Source organism: Neodiprion lecontei, chromosome 3, assembly GCF_021901455.1.
Source record: "Neodiprion lecontei isolate iyNeoLeco1 chromosome 3, iyNeoLeco1.1, whole genome shotgun sequence".
NCBI classification, from domain to species: Eukaryota; Metazoa; Arthropoda; class Insecta; order Hymenoptera; family Diprionidae; genus Neodiprion; species Neodiprion lecontei.
The window spans coordinates 31336139-31349772 of record NC_060262.1 but is presented as its reverse complement, the minus strand read 5'-3'; the positions used below and the strand labels follow the sequence as shown (position 1 = coordinate 31349772).

The window sequence follows — 13634 nt, the reverse complement described above, 5'->3', positions numbered from 1 at the left end:
GAATCGCCAAGGCCGTGGAAGAGCGTCGGCAGAGGAGTCGCACCGCGGTCATCGACCCTCATTCCACCGTGCACAGCGACTACTCCTGCCTGCCTCCGTGTCTCCCTCCTCCCTCTCTCTCTCTCTCTCTCTCTCTCTCTCTCTCTCTCTCTCTCTCTCGCAGTTCTCCTCCGACGGCCTACCTCACCGTCCCGCGGGCCTCTCTCTATGCAGTCCGCGGTGGAAAAGATGCACCGAGTTCTCTTCCTCCCTCCCCAACTGTTGCAGTAGTAAGCTCCCACATCTCCTACTAAATAACCGCTGCTGCCTCGGTTCACCCGGCTCGGTGGAACCGCCACCCTCCTCGGCTCGGCATACCTGCAGAAGCACCGGGAGGAAGTGCCGCTGGTAGCTGGGTGTGCAGGGATCTTAATAATTAGGAAAAATATCAAGCTGTGAAGCGTGGGTATACGGTCTAAAAGGTAGGTGCTACTGGCAACGTCTCGGCAGTGGCTGACTCCCTGTCCGATTCATCCAGTGCTACATGCCGCACCGTGCAGGTACGAAGCCGAATAGTCGCGGAGGGTCGCTGATTCAGCCAGCGCAGGCGGGTGCAAAGTCGACGACGCGTCGTCGGCGGTTATCTGGTGTACCAGGTACTGTATGTAAGGTTGCAGGTTGCCGGGGTGTCTGATTACCCGCTAGGATGTAATCCGCGTACGCCGCCAAATTACAGTCCCCCCGTTCTTCTATCCAATGGCGCGGAAAATGCAAATCTTCTGGTGCACTTCTTGTACGATTCCCCCGGCGTTGTTACGGTAGGTATATGAGGATGTGCCGGCGGTGCAGATTCGCCTTATTCAGCAGGTGAATCCTCTTCCGCGAGCGGAAAGTGAGTAACCAGGCATACGGAAATGGTCGGGATCCTCTTCGGGTCGTTTGATAATTCGTAAAAGGTCATGAAAAGACCACAGCGTAATATTCGATGGATGTGCAACGCTATCCTCGAATATCCCAGGCTGCTCGTTGATTTCTTCACCGACGTATACACGCGGTTTGTACGGTACGTATAAGGCTGACTTGCGTGCATCGAGCGGGTATATTTACCGGAATACAATACGTACACCGCTCTTCCAGCGAGATTGTTGTGTTTTACAACGCCAAAGCATCGCTCCGCGTGTCGGAACACGTTGCACACTGTAAAGTTTGCGGCATCCCAGATAATACCGACTCCAAGAGGGTGGTTGGTGTAACGCGTATCTGTTGAATCAGCAAACTAGTTCGCTCGTATACTCGGGATCATAAGTTGCCGAGCAGAGCCCAGACGCGATGATTCTCTAGGAAATATGTATATCCGAAGCAAAACCTGGTAGTAAGTATTTACCTTGCCCTCTCGACCCGCCGCGCCGACTGCGCTGCACCGCTAGACTCGTTTGACCCATTTGTCACGAAGAAAGCAAACGGCATGCGAATTGCTGGGGAAAAAGTGCCGGCGCGAATAGAACCTGAATTTTAGAACTCGATTTTGTCTACTGTTCCCGTATACCTGTACACGGACTGTCGAATTATAATAACAATCGACGGTTCAGCAGAAAACGATTCGAGTCTTCCGACGCTTGTAGAGAACCAGAGGACCGTATTTTCCTGCTCTGAAACCAACTTTCCAGTCTAACCCGAGGTCTCCACCCTCGACGCGACGAGGACTAATCGTAAATTGGAAATGCCCAATTCCTACAGTGTAGCTGGTAATAATTGATAACGCGGAGAAAATATCGTAAAGGTCATTAGGGGGGGAGGAATGACACGGATGGATAGTTTTTCGGCGATCGAAAGACGCGGTTCCTCCAACCAGACCCAACGACGAGATGATCAAAGTTTTCTCGTGTCGCTCAGCTAAATCGTGAATGATGTGCTCTGGTAAACTTCCGCCGCTGATAATGTGCGCGAACTTTTCCTTCCGCTGAAACATGTGGTGCGGTGGCTGGAAGGGAATATCATTGCAGGAGTGAAAGCTCGTTTTGCAAGTAGTCTGAAAATTTTTAAGACGAAGGTTAAATAAACACGGGAATTGCCACGTCCAGCGCTTCACAACTTGTCATTTTCACCACGACATCATAAGCCGTATTTCTCTGTACAGGATCATCTGAAACATGCTTTGAAACCCGCGTTATTATACGTGTTGCTCAACGAGGCTTTGAAAAGTTGTGTACCCATTTTCTGGAAAATACGTGCTGCTTTCAAGTTGTGAGAGCACCTTTTGATACCATCTCCAGTTTATTACGCAGGTAGATATAACGTTTTCAACGCACTTTACCGACCAGGCAGAGACGCTTTTGGTGCCATATGCATATCCCACACATAATTCAGGATGGTACAATAACGTTCAATACGGTAGCATGAATGCACTTGATAATTTACACGCGCTACTCTAAGTTTCCCTATCGCCGAGGCTTTCGTGGCGTGTAAGATGCATAGAAGATTGCGTTTGAGAAAATCTACCGATGCGTGCAGAAAAACGATACATTTCCGTCGCGAAAACGCTCTCATTAGGAAGAAAAGAAAACGGAAAAGCGTGGATGAGATGTAATTAACCTCTTTTCAAAATGTGGCCGGAACTTTTTACAGAGCTTCGTCACCTCGCAGATAATGTGCCGGCTTTACGGTGTTGACAAGGTTTTCAAAGAACGAAAATACGGCATTCAATGTCGCTGACACACCGACGGAGACCCTGCGACAGGCTAAATACCGGTTTACCTTTACCCACCGTTTAGTTGAGGTGTAGTTGAAAATCCCGAAGAATATTCCCTACCCGAGTTCTCGGCTTGCAAAATTCAACTAGAATTGAGCCACGGATGTGCATGATGCACGTCGCGCGATGTACTCGGTGCGGAGGGATGTAGGACGTTGATAACGTCCCGATCGGCCACTTGTTGGTAGATCTTGGTCTATTCATCAGCAAATGGCCGGGAGCCTGGAGGACGCGCTCTGCTACAGAGTGTTGAAGAGTGCGGCAGACGTTATTAATGGAAAACCGATACCTATGATGTTAGCGTGATGTTCTCCTAACGATAGCTGCAGATGAACAAGATAGAACGCGAAGGTATGAGAGATCTCCAGTTGCAAGGAGCATAAAGCTTTTTCGGCAAATGGTACATCCTGCTGACTGCGCTTTTCTGACCCTAGACGGTACGCTCCCTGCAATTAGCGGTCATAAGGCCATCGGAACTCTTTCATCGGGATGACGAGTGTAAAAATGTGAGACAGCCGTTTCTCCCTCTTTCGTGCTCGTTAAATCCCACCCATCACAACGTATCCCGAAAGGGCTCCTGCCTGTCAAATCATGCGCAAATTGCTCTCGCTGGCACTCATAAACATCTTGATGAACCTGCACGCACATGACAGCGACGTCGGGTCCTGCCGCCGATGACGAACAATATTTATAGTTCCGGTAGGGGTTCGAGCTACTTTTTTGTTTACTTAGGATCGCCCTCTCCGAGAGTTGAGTACCTATACGGCATGCAGGGGGGTTGACTCAACCGAGTGAGCCAACAGATTACTTCAACTACCGCCAACGTTGAGAGATTGTCAGGATCAGGTCGGTGCTTGATTCCCTACTGTGGCGATGCCCAATGCTTCAAATATCGTCTGACCATTCGCGGATCCGGTAAATCAAACTGGATATCTTTTTGCCTCTGACGTTATTTTCTGTTGACAAAACGGGTCCGCTAACTTGTTTACCCTGACCCTCTACCACCTATGATCTCCAAACTACAGTATTGAGTGATCCTCTCGTCATTTTCCGAATCGGTAATAAGGATGGGGATTTGATTTTCTTATTTTCGTTATTTCTTTCACATTGTGTGCGAAAGTAACCATTGTATTTCCGGGTTGAGATCTGATCAACGCTTACGCTTAATAGCCTTGAACAACGCAACGAATCACACGTGTGTGCATATAGTATCGTGCCTCCGTTGCTTCATGTGCTTATATCAACAAGTTAAATATTACCAACGCCCACATTTCCAATGGGTAAAACTGCTCCAGGTCTTATAGATGCATTCAAGATGATATTATCAATTTGAATATAAAAGTCGAGAAGAATTCAAAGGAATGAGAAAAGACCAGTCTAGGTTATTACCCGTGGCAAAGGGTACTCTCATTTAATAAGATATTAAATATCACCAGTTATGATTCTCTCACTTCCTGCAATCTCGATGTCTGTAATTTATAAAAACGAGCAATTCTTGGACGGAATCATCGGGGCGAGGGAGCCAGACGCGCACAATTAACCATCAATAATGGTTATCACTGGCATGTAGAAAGTGTAGATTCGACATTTCCCGTAACACCACATGCATGGTTAATTTTTCTTACGATCACGGTGAATTGGCTCCAAAGTGGATTTAAATTCAACACGATCGCGAATGATATTTTAACGATTGCAAAACATTACGTGATTATATACACCGCTCGAAGTACGGCTTCATTCGTTCTTTCTTACGGTTCTCTTTTCCTGTCCTCCGCGCGGCCTCGTCCCCCAGGGAAGATAGCAAATTGTATCGCGTACAGGCTGGAGTTATAAAGTGCGTGATGTACTAAGTTGATATAATAAGTGTCTCGTGTGCGTATACACACAGAAGTGAGAAACTTACCAGCGTTACTTGTTTTTGTATTGCACCTAAGCGAGCCGCGTATAAAGCCGCGACGAAAGCTTTCGCGCACCGGAATCCGGTGTTAAATTTTCAAACTGTATACTTAACGCCCGGAGATACTTGGCACGGAACATGACGTGCGCAATATTTGGCTGTATCCTCGCAATTTTTCACAGGACTTTGCGTGGTCCGGCTTGCTTGACACAAGGCTCACTTGTCCTAAAAAAACATTGGGATCGGACAAGCCCATTATAAAAGTCCTCCGAGTCGGGAAATTCTCTCGTCGCTCGAGTTCTCTTGCTTCCGATAAAAAACCCTAAAAACAAACTTTATGTTATTCAATTTTACACACCATCTACCCAACCACTTCAGTTATACTCTTCCAGGTTTCGTTCATCACTGCAGATTGACCAATAAGCAACGACATGGTTTTTGTTCCAGCACACCCTCACTGGCCATTGCAACAAAGTTATGGCTGCTAAATTTCTTGGCGAACCCTCCAAAGTCGTCACAGGAAGCTATGACAGGACTCTCAAAATCTGGGACCTTCGCAGCAGAGCATGTAAGCATTTTATCAAGTCCTTCAAACGATCGATATCTTTTAGTAACTTATGCAAACCGTATTTGTTATCTTGATTTACAAAAATTTTGCGGTCTTTGTTCCTTTTATTCTTTTTTTCTACTCCGTCGTTACTTCTTACCACGGCAAATTTCGTGTATCGAATATTTCTGAGAGATGACAAAGCCGACTCATCGTGTTTCCCCATTTAAAGAAGACGTAGCGCTTCTTCGTGTTCGAAACGTAACTCTGACATAAAAATGTAACGCCGTTAAGAAGAAAATATCATTGCTACTCCTTTTTGAAATCCTTTTTTTTATAACTGGAACGAAACGAATGAAAATAGGAATTGCATACTGTCGCAGTTTGTAGCTCATACCTTTTTCAAGTCAACAGAGTTTCGCTTCAGTTATTAAGATTTATTTTTTCAAGTTATACCTCTGTCTTGGAAGGGGAAGGTTATAAGCATTTTGAAAAATTCTGAAACGTGAAAATACTCAATAAAACTGAGTTTTTCGGCGCATTGAATTGGTCGGGTATATCTTTGTGTGATTCATAAAAAGTGAGCTTTCGAGTTTTGCACACCTTTCAAACTTATCAGCCATCTAATTCAAAGTGTATGTACGACTCACGCTTTGCGGTAGTACACGTACGAAAACTTTGTGATATACATTTCTGTCAGACGATAGTCGCAGGAACAAGTTTTACGGGAAATACTTATAAAGGTGAAAAGTTACATGTGAGGTCAGTTTGGTTATATAGGTAGGCAGTAGTAGTTGGCGCGTATAAAGTTGCTTCGAATCTCGTATATCTTCAAGTGGGATATCTTGAAGTGCACCCAACTTTAATTTCATTTTCCAGCGCACAACCCGCTTAAAATGACTATTCAGTTGAATGAGTCGGCAAAATTAACGTCGGTAATAATCCGCGAACATAATCTCGTTCTCGAGTTGCATAATATCTGCTTTTTCACGCCGCATCTTCCGTTGATAGACACGCTGCTTGTACAAAATTGAGGCTACACAGATTCGAAACTATTGTAACTAATGAATAAAATTCTTTAAAGTAATGCCCAGCTGTTATAATACAAATAATCGCACGGCACCGTACCTCACAGAATTGTTAAGATTAGTACCTACCTTCGTATGTTCCTTCTAAATTTATCTCCAGCGTACATTAAATTAAAACTGTATAACTGGATAGTCAAAACCGGGAGTTATTATGCAATGAATTAAAAAATGACAATTGAAAATTTCGCCCAAATGACGCGTGGAAGAAAAATTGTTCTCTTCTTTTCTCTCTATCCGTCATGCTCTAGAATTGAAATTACCCATTCGTGGATTTAAAAGCCGATGGTAAAACGGTTCTTCAACGTTTCAACAATCAACGCTTACGATTTGTATGAACTATATCTAAAAACTGTTCACGACACCTGCCAATATTATTGCCTCTACAGCTGTTCGGGCAAAAGTACCCAGGGCAATAAGGAATCGAGAAATCCTTTTACAATTTGACACACTATAGAGAAGTATTGGTTCAAACGCAGATATAACAGTTTATTTTTATTCAGCTAATGCGTCTATAATGTGTCTGCAATACACCGATATTTCTTTCATATGAATCTTTTTCTCTTTTTCTCGGTTTGTGTATCTTTACCGTCCTCTATTCGTTAAAAGTTTTACTTTAAGTCTCACGTTTTCGATTTGCTTTTTTTTAATATATTTTCATCTATCTGTCTTGATTTTGTATTCTTCTATACACATTTACCATTATATAAATCCTAAGTGGACCGTGTCGAAGGGCATAAAGATCCATTCTTCCTCCTCTTTTTATTTTTTTTTATCCAATTCACCGTTTAATATGCCTTATAAAAGAACTGGAAGAAATTCTCGGATGCATGCTGCGTGCGAGTATTTGAAACGTTATCAAATTTTCAATTCACCGTTTCAGCTGTGTTTATTTGATCGTTGAACTGTTTACTTCTTCTTCTATTTAGTTTTTTCTTTCACTTCCATCAAAAATAATCTCCCCGTTCATAAAATACTCTCGTCGAAATTAAAGGTGAAATTCAAATAAAGGCAGCAAGCAAATAATCGTGTCTAGCGAGCATATGCCGAGACATCCTGACCGCAAAATCAATGGTTTAGTCGAAATAAATCATACCTATTTTGCATACATTTGCATTAAATATACATGTTTAACGGTTTTGCATCGATTATACGCAAATTCAGTCGAATATTAATTGTGGCGTAGATTTCACAAATTCAATCTGTAAAACTCGCGACGCGTTAGCGTAACAGCGAATTGCTTCGTTTTTTTTTTTCTCTATTCTTAATCGAAATTCAGGACATAAGGCACCTCTTGCGTTACAGCGTTGATTTATTCTTCCGCAAATCGTGTTCTTGAAGGGCATAGAAAAACATACGGAATGGGGAAAACACATAATTATGAACAGCCAGCAATTTCACGAATTCTTCGAAGCTCAATTCGTGGCCGATAATCGTACGAATGTTAGCGAAGCATGGCGAATAGTCAATATACATTAGAGCGTAATTTTGGCATATAGATATGCCCACATGTACAGTCCGCGTAACGTCCATGCATATGTAATGAGTCTTGAAGTGCAGCACGGGCTAGTTGTATTTGAGTTTGGTCTGCGTGCCAATATAGGTAATTCTACGATCGATTAAAACAATACCGTTGCCCCGAGTCACACTTACGCCAAAGACAAATGTCTCGGAGACAAGAGGGAATTCGTATTGATTAGAGCCATTGTAGCAGATTCCGGAATTCTTCGCCCTCCCCGTCGCATTTGTCGCATTGTTCGAGCTTCCATCGACTCTCTTCGAAACGTTATCGCCACGAAGTATCACAGGGGTTTGGGGAAAGAATATTAACTTCGGATATTAATATTCGGTCCTTACTCGAACTCCCGGCCCTCCCCGCTTTGACGTGACGTCATTTTTAATATTCCCACCCGACACCTCCAGAGCGATCGGCATACTTTATTACTATTATTATGATTATTATTCCGTTTATTATTACAATTATTTTTGTAATTACAATCCGTCGCCTTTACGTCTGGCTGCATAATTTTTAAAACTATGCGAGGAACGTCGCTGTGGAAATTGTTCGCGAAACTTTGAGACGTCTTGTCAAATTTTCTAATTTCATTATACACTTCCCTCATTTTGTTGTAGAGATTATTCTCAGCACGGTCTCGCCTTAAGGAGCGGACCGCTGCAGTTACTCGTTTAAAAAGTTCATTATTCCTAATCCGTTACCTTCAACTGATAAGAGACTTTTTATCGGCTCGTTCGTTTTCCCGAACCTGCAGAAGCTGTTATAAATGAATATTCAACCGAGACCATTGAACTTGGATAATTTCCTTGTCAAGTATGAAATATCCAAAAAGTTCGATTCGCCACCCCATCGAACCCTTTCAAATTTCAAAATGAACGGAAGACCTAATTACGCTGCAACCATTCAACTAATCACGAAGTACGCAATGGCGCAATGCGAGATTCGCGATTTCACCAAGAGCTCAACATATACATTGACGAGTGTACAAAACCGAGCACGCCTCGTTTGAACCCAGTTATCTCGAACCCCGCATTAGGGTGGAACTTTCGTTATTCGGTGAAGTACACAGTTATGAAGTCAGGATTTTGAGACTCGGCAACTTCTGAGAAATACAGCAACTCGGGTATTCTTGCGCCAAGTTACACGGTGGAAGATAATAATTGGAGTTAAACAGTGTTGTAAAAGTTTACTCAAGAGTGCGATATACGATTATCCAACTCTCGTTCGAAACTCTGTAATCGTTGACTGATGCAAAAATACGGTGACCAGTCCTAAACTCGCGGTACAAGGAATTAGGACCTGGACCGTCGTCCGCCATCGGTAACTTCTTCACCTCAAAGCCTGCCTGCGGACCGCGAAAATGTTGATAATTCAGCCATCCGGTAACAATGACTCTCGACCATTACACGCTCAAGCTGACGCCCGCCGTTGACGCTTTCTACCGTTCCTTCGGAAGGTACAGGGCAATACCCACGTTGGGAATTCCGCCCTTGTATTCAATCTACCGAACCCGATCCGACCAACGATCTGTGGCAGCCACGTGCCGCACGCAACGAACCCTTCACGAATTAACACCAACGTGGTTTAGCGCCGGGTTTTCTCCCGCGACACTTGTGGCTTCCCATTGTTTGATTCGCTTCGAAACTTTTGCAATGATGGACGAACGCTTCTGCGGGACGGAAGCCGATTTTTATATCGCAGCATCGCCACACGTTACGTTGTCAAGGCAAGAACGCTTCTTTCCCACCAGCCGCAAAGAGAAAGCCAGGATTCTCGACATCGTCCAATGACACGTTTTACGTCAGCAATGCTCGCCGTAATACAGGATCAATTTTCCTTCAACAGTCTCCGTTGCGAAAACTGAGCAGAAACACGCGCTTTTTGCAGGAATCGAATCGCGCATGCAAAGTACAATCCGTACTCCGGTCTTTCAACTCGAGAAAACCTGTCCCAGCGTTACTTATGGGTTGAGAAAATCTTGGCTGCATTATCCCTCCGCTGTAAGCCAGGCTCTGAAGTAAGGCCGATGTGTGAGGCCGCTCGGGGTAATTCCCTGGAGTGATTTTTCCCCTGGAGGTATCGGGCAGAAAAGACTTCCGAGACAAGTGGTCGGTTCACAGCTCAGTCTTCTACAAGATCTGGAAAAGTGCCCAGATAAGGCGCCGCGAAATTCTTCGTTTTCACCCTTCGTTTCACGTTATACGTTCAACAGGGCAATTACGTGGTTAACCACGGCGAGAATTATCTGGAAACAGACCGGCACTTGTGTCGTATAATCAGTGTCTCCGATTTCCCGAATTTACAGACTCATGGCTTTCGGTATACGAAACCCCAAATTCTGTCCGACCTCCGAAGAATATCGCACTTGGATCAGGCTTTAAGTCTAACACAAAAGTCCCTCCTCCACTCTCGTGCTTTTCGATATGTTAAAACAACGTAGGTCAGATAAACGCCTCAGGGATCGGCGAAATAGGTTTTTGTTAAAAAATTATGCGAAGCTCTATATTCCGCGTGTTTCTCTTATATTTACTACCATAACATTAGCGTAAGCCGCCTGAAATCCGTGTTGGATATAAAGTGGTCCCGAAATTTCAATCAGCGTTGCAAATATAACGCGTTCGACGATCTACCGAAATGCACGGTTATTCATACGCGAATGATTTTACAGGTATAGAGACAAAGTTTGCTGGATCAAGCTGCAACGACGTGGTAATATCCGACGGCTCAGGATCGACGATAATCAGCGGACACTTTGACAAGACGATAAGATTCTGGGACACGCGAGCCGAGTCCAGTTCAAACAACATCTTGCTCCAAGGCAAAGTGACGTCGCTGGATCTATCCCGAGGTGAGTTTATAAATCCCCAGTCATTAACAACTTGCACCTTATCTCAGACCTACGGGACCAACGATAAATACGGTCACCATATCCGCATCCCTTCAGGGTGAATGTAGGAAATCGTGCTCAAAATTCTCCTAGTTTGTAATCACGACATGCATCTGGGTAAGGCTCATCCGACTGTCGTTTCACAGTGAAAATATCACTCTTTCAATCGAAAAATTCATACTGTTATTATCCCGTTTACAAACGCCCCTCAGGCGAATAAACTTCCGGTTATATATAACGTTCTCTTCGTTTGGGCGATCGAGTAGAACCACTCGATTTAGCGACAGCCGGGGAGCAAAGGGAACGTCGAAGGGTTCGCAAATTTCCGGATGGGAGAACATGTATAATATGCGTTCGTGTTTAACACCTCCCGATGTGTAAGGGTCTACGTATATAAGATGGCTGTGGGAACGGATCGAACAAAACCAGTCGCCGTAAGCCCAAATTTTAAAACGATACAAATCCGCCGGACCTAAAGACAATATTTTCTCGAAACACATTCGGGAAACGTAAATGATCTGTTCGTGTAATCCAACGTTGCAGAAGAACTGGGGTGTAAAACGGAAGCAATATGTGAATCCGCACTATTATATATGTGTAGAAATTTCGCTCCATGGAGAATTTGTAATAAATGATGTGGTTCTCTTTCCGAAATACGTGATAAGGCCAAATTGTACGTTCAACTTCTACCGGTGGCATTGTCTTCGTATACCGCCATTTATTACACCCTTTTCGTCATTACTTTTCAACCCGTGCATACGCACAGAAGTCAAGCTTGTATCGAGCATGGCATGTGCCGTTACATAATGCCATTCCAGTAGTGGTTCCAAGGTAGGAAGGTGGATGGGTTCAGGGTGCAAAGTATGGCATAAATACCCGATCCTGTGCGCCTACCCGTCGCTGTAATATCCAAGGTTTGGATAGATGGGAATCTCTCAACGTTCATTCATCTGTTTTTTCCACCCTCTTGTTTCTTTTCCTCCTTCCTTTTCCCTCTTTCCTTCGTTTTTTCATTATTCGAGCAGTTACCCCGTTGCATTGACGTATCGCCCTGCTACCCCGCGTACTCCCAAAGCACCCAAAGCACCCATTTACGGAATTCACCATGGAGATTCGACAGCTCATTCGAGCAAAAGAGATATTATGCCACACCCGTCCCGTCGTATTTCATTTAACCGTACCTACGGACCTACGCTTCCATCCCCACCCATCCACTCACCTACCCTGTCGATCGACAATGCGGTGAGGATCTTCGAGCTCCTGCGCTCTGGTGGCGATCAAAGATCGCTCGTATTATACATCACGCGGTATGTTTCTGGGGCCCCGTGAAGATGACAAAATCGCTATACTCATCTCAAGCTTCGAATTTCATCATACCCACTTTTTTCTCCTATAGTGCTGGGACTTTCACTGTTATCCAAGACCAGGATAGAACGGCTAATCATACAGGTCTTGTTGTATATTTCAAGCGGTAATCGATGTTTTTCTCCTTTCTTTCTTTTTTCCACTTTCGACATACCCTTTGCTGATCACGCTTACGTATAGCCAGATGTAACTAACAGTTCCTCGAATTGGGACTAGTTGTTGCAAAGCGAGAACAATTCGTTGTGTCAGCAAAATAGATCTGATATACCGGGAGATGAGTTATTATTGGAAAAATTACCGTCGTAACGTAAAGAGAATACCGTATCGTTGTTTGAAAATGAAGATATGTAAATGATCGATTTGAATAGAAAGTAGATTTTTTGTATCGAATGAATAATAGCAGTAAAATCTATGAAAATCTAACTCTATACACGATAATCATTCTACAAAGATTGACTCATTTTTACAACCTATCAGTCAGTTAGAATTTCGACTACTGCAACGTAAAACTGTGATATGTACTCGCAAATAGCATATTTAATAACTTTTTTTCTTTTCTAAATTAATTTTCAGACGCGCATTACTTGTTGAGCTGCGTCCGTGACGATACATTGAAGTTGCTGGATTTAAGGATGAACCAAATTATCGGTACTTTCAGGTAAGGCCAACTTTATTCTGGCTTTCTTCGTCCAAGCGTTATTATAAATCTGAGCAAACTCCGGGTGAAATTATTCGCTTGTTCGAATTAAGTTGATGCATACGTGCATCTAAATATACAGGAGAGCACATATACAGGGTAAAGCTTGGAGAGGTTAATTTATGCGGAGACTGGAATTAAATTCAAATTTCACTTAAACGCGTTATTTCTACCGTCTCTCCGATGAAGGGTCACGCCTGCGTGATATGCAGCTAAACTTGCACACGAGCTTTGCATGAAATGAGTCTGGCTGCATATACGTGTAGCATGTAAGTACGGCATATACCATCGTCTTATTCTCTGCAGACGCTGCCACCCGGCTAGCTGGAAAATTTATACAATATGCCGTGCAAGCCTTATTAATATTTTCCCCCCCTTACGAAACGACCAATCCGAGTTTATGGTTTGCCAAACAAAAAATATCGTACACCATCGGTTGATTATGTATATCTCGACGAATAAACGCAAAGTACGGAGCAGTGTGGAATGGGGTTGAAATGAACCCGCGGGAATGGCTAAATGCATGAAGAAAATGCAACGTCAAGCGAAACTTGACTTCTGCTCGAAAGAAAATTACGTTTCTTTTATACCGAATGTGTTACAGTGCCGACGGTTTCAAAGTTGGCTGCGATTGGGCACGCGCTACTTTCAGTCCGGACGGACAGTACATTGCCGTTGGATCTTCCAATGGGTCTGTATTCATCTGGTCCGTGAGCAGCAACAAAGTGGAATCGGTGCTCAAAGACCACACGTAAGTTTCTAGAATTTATCTACCATTCATACATCCGCGTGGAGTTGAGCGTGAACCTTGGGCAACGCATGCGTGCGCAGTGCGCACGTAGGCACAAATGAATTACACGGTTTGAATTGTCGGTTTTCCGAAGATTCTCTCTTGCATCGACATAAAATGAT

General features: G+C 43.8%; 1 protein-coding gene across 9 annotated transcripts in view; it reads left to right on the top strand.

The window, feature by feature from the left end:
• The window catches only part of LOC107218160 (autophagy-related protein 16-1), a 238958-nt gene that overhangs the window by 218676 nt on the left and 6648 nt on the right, over nt 1–13634 (top strand). For 8 of the 9 annotated variants that reach the window (XM_046735152.1, XM_046735151.1, XM_046735149.1 and 5 more), the window contains 4 exons: nt 5073–5193; nt 10442–10621; nt 12599–12683; nt 13327–13473. In XM_046735152.1, the coding sequence (XP_046591108.1) occupies nt 5073–5193; nt 10442–10621; nt 12599–12683; nt 13327–13473 (533 nt within the window). The remainder of the gene's footprint in view (nt 1–5072; nt 5194–10441; nt 10622–12598; nt 12684–13326; nt 13474–13634) is intronic. The other variant, XM_046735156.1, reaches the window with a different exon arrangement.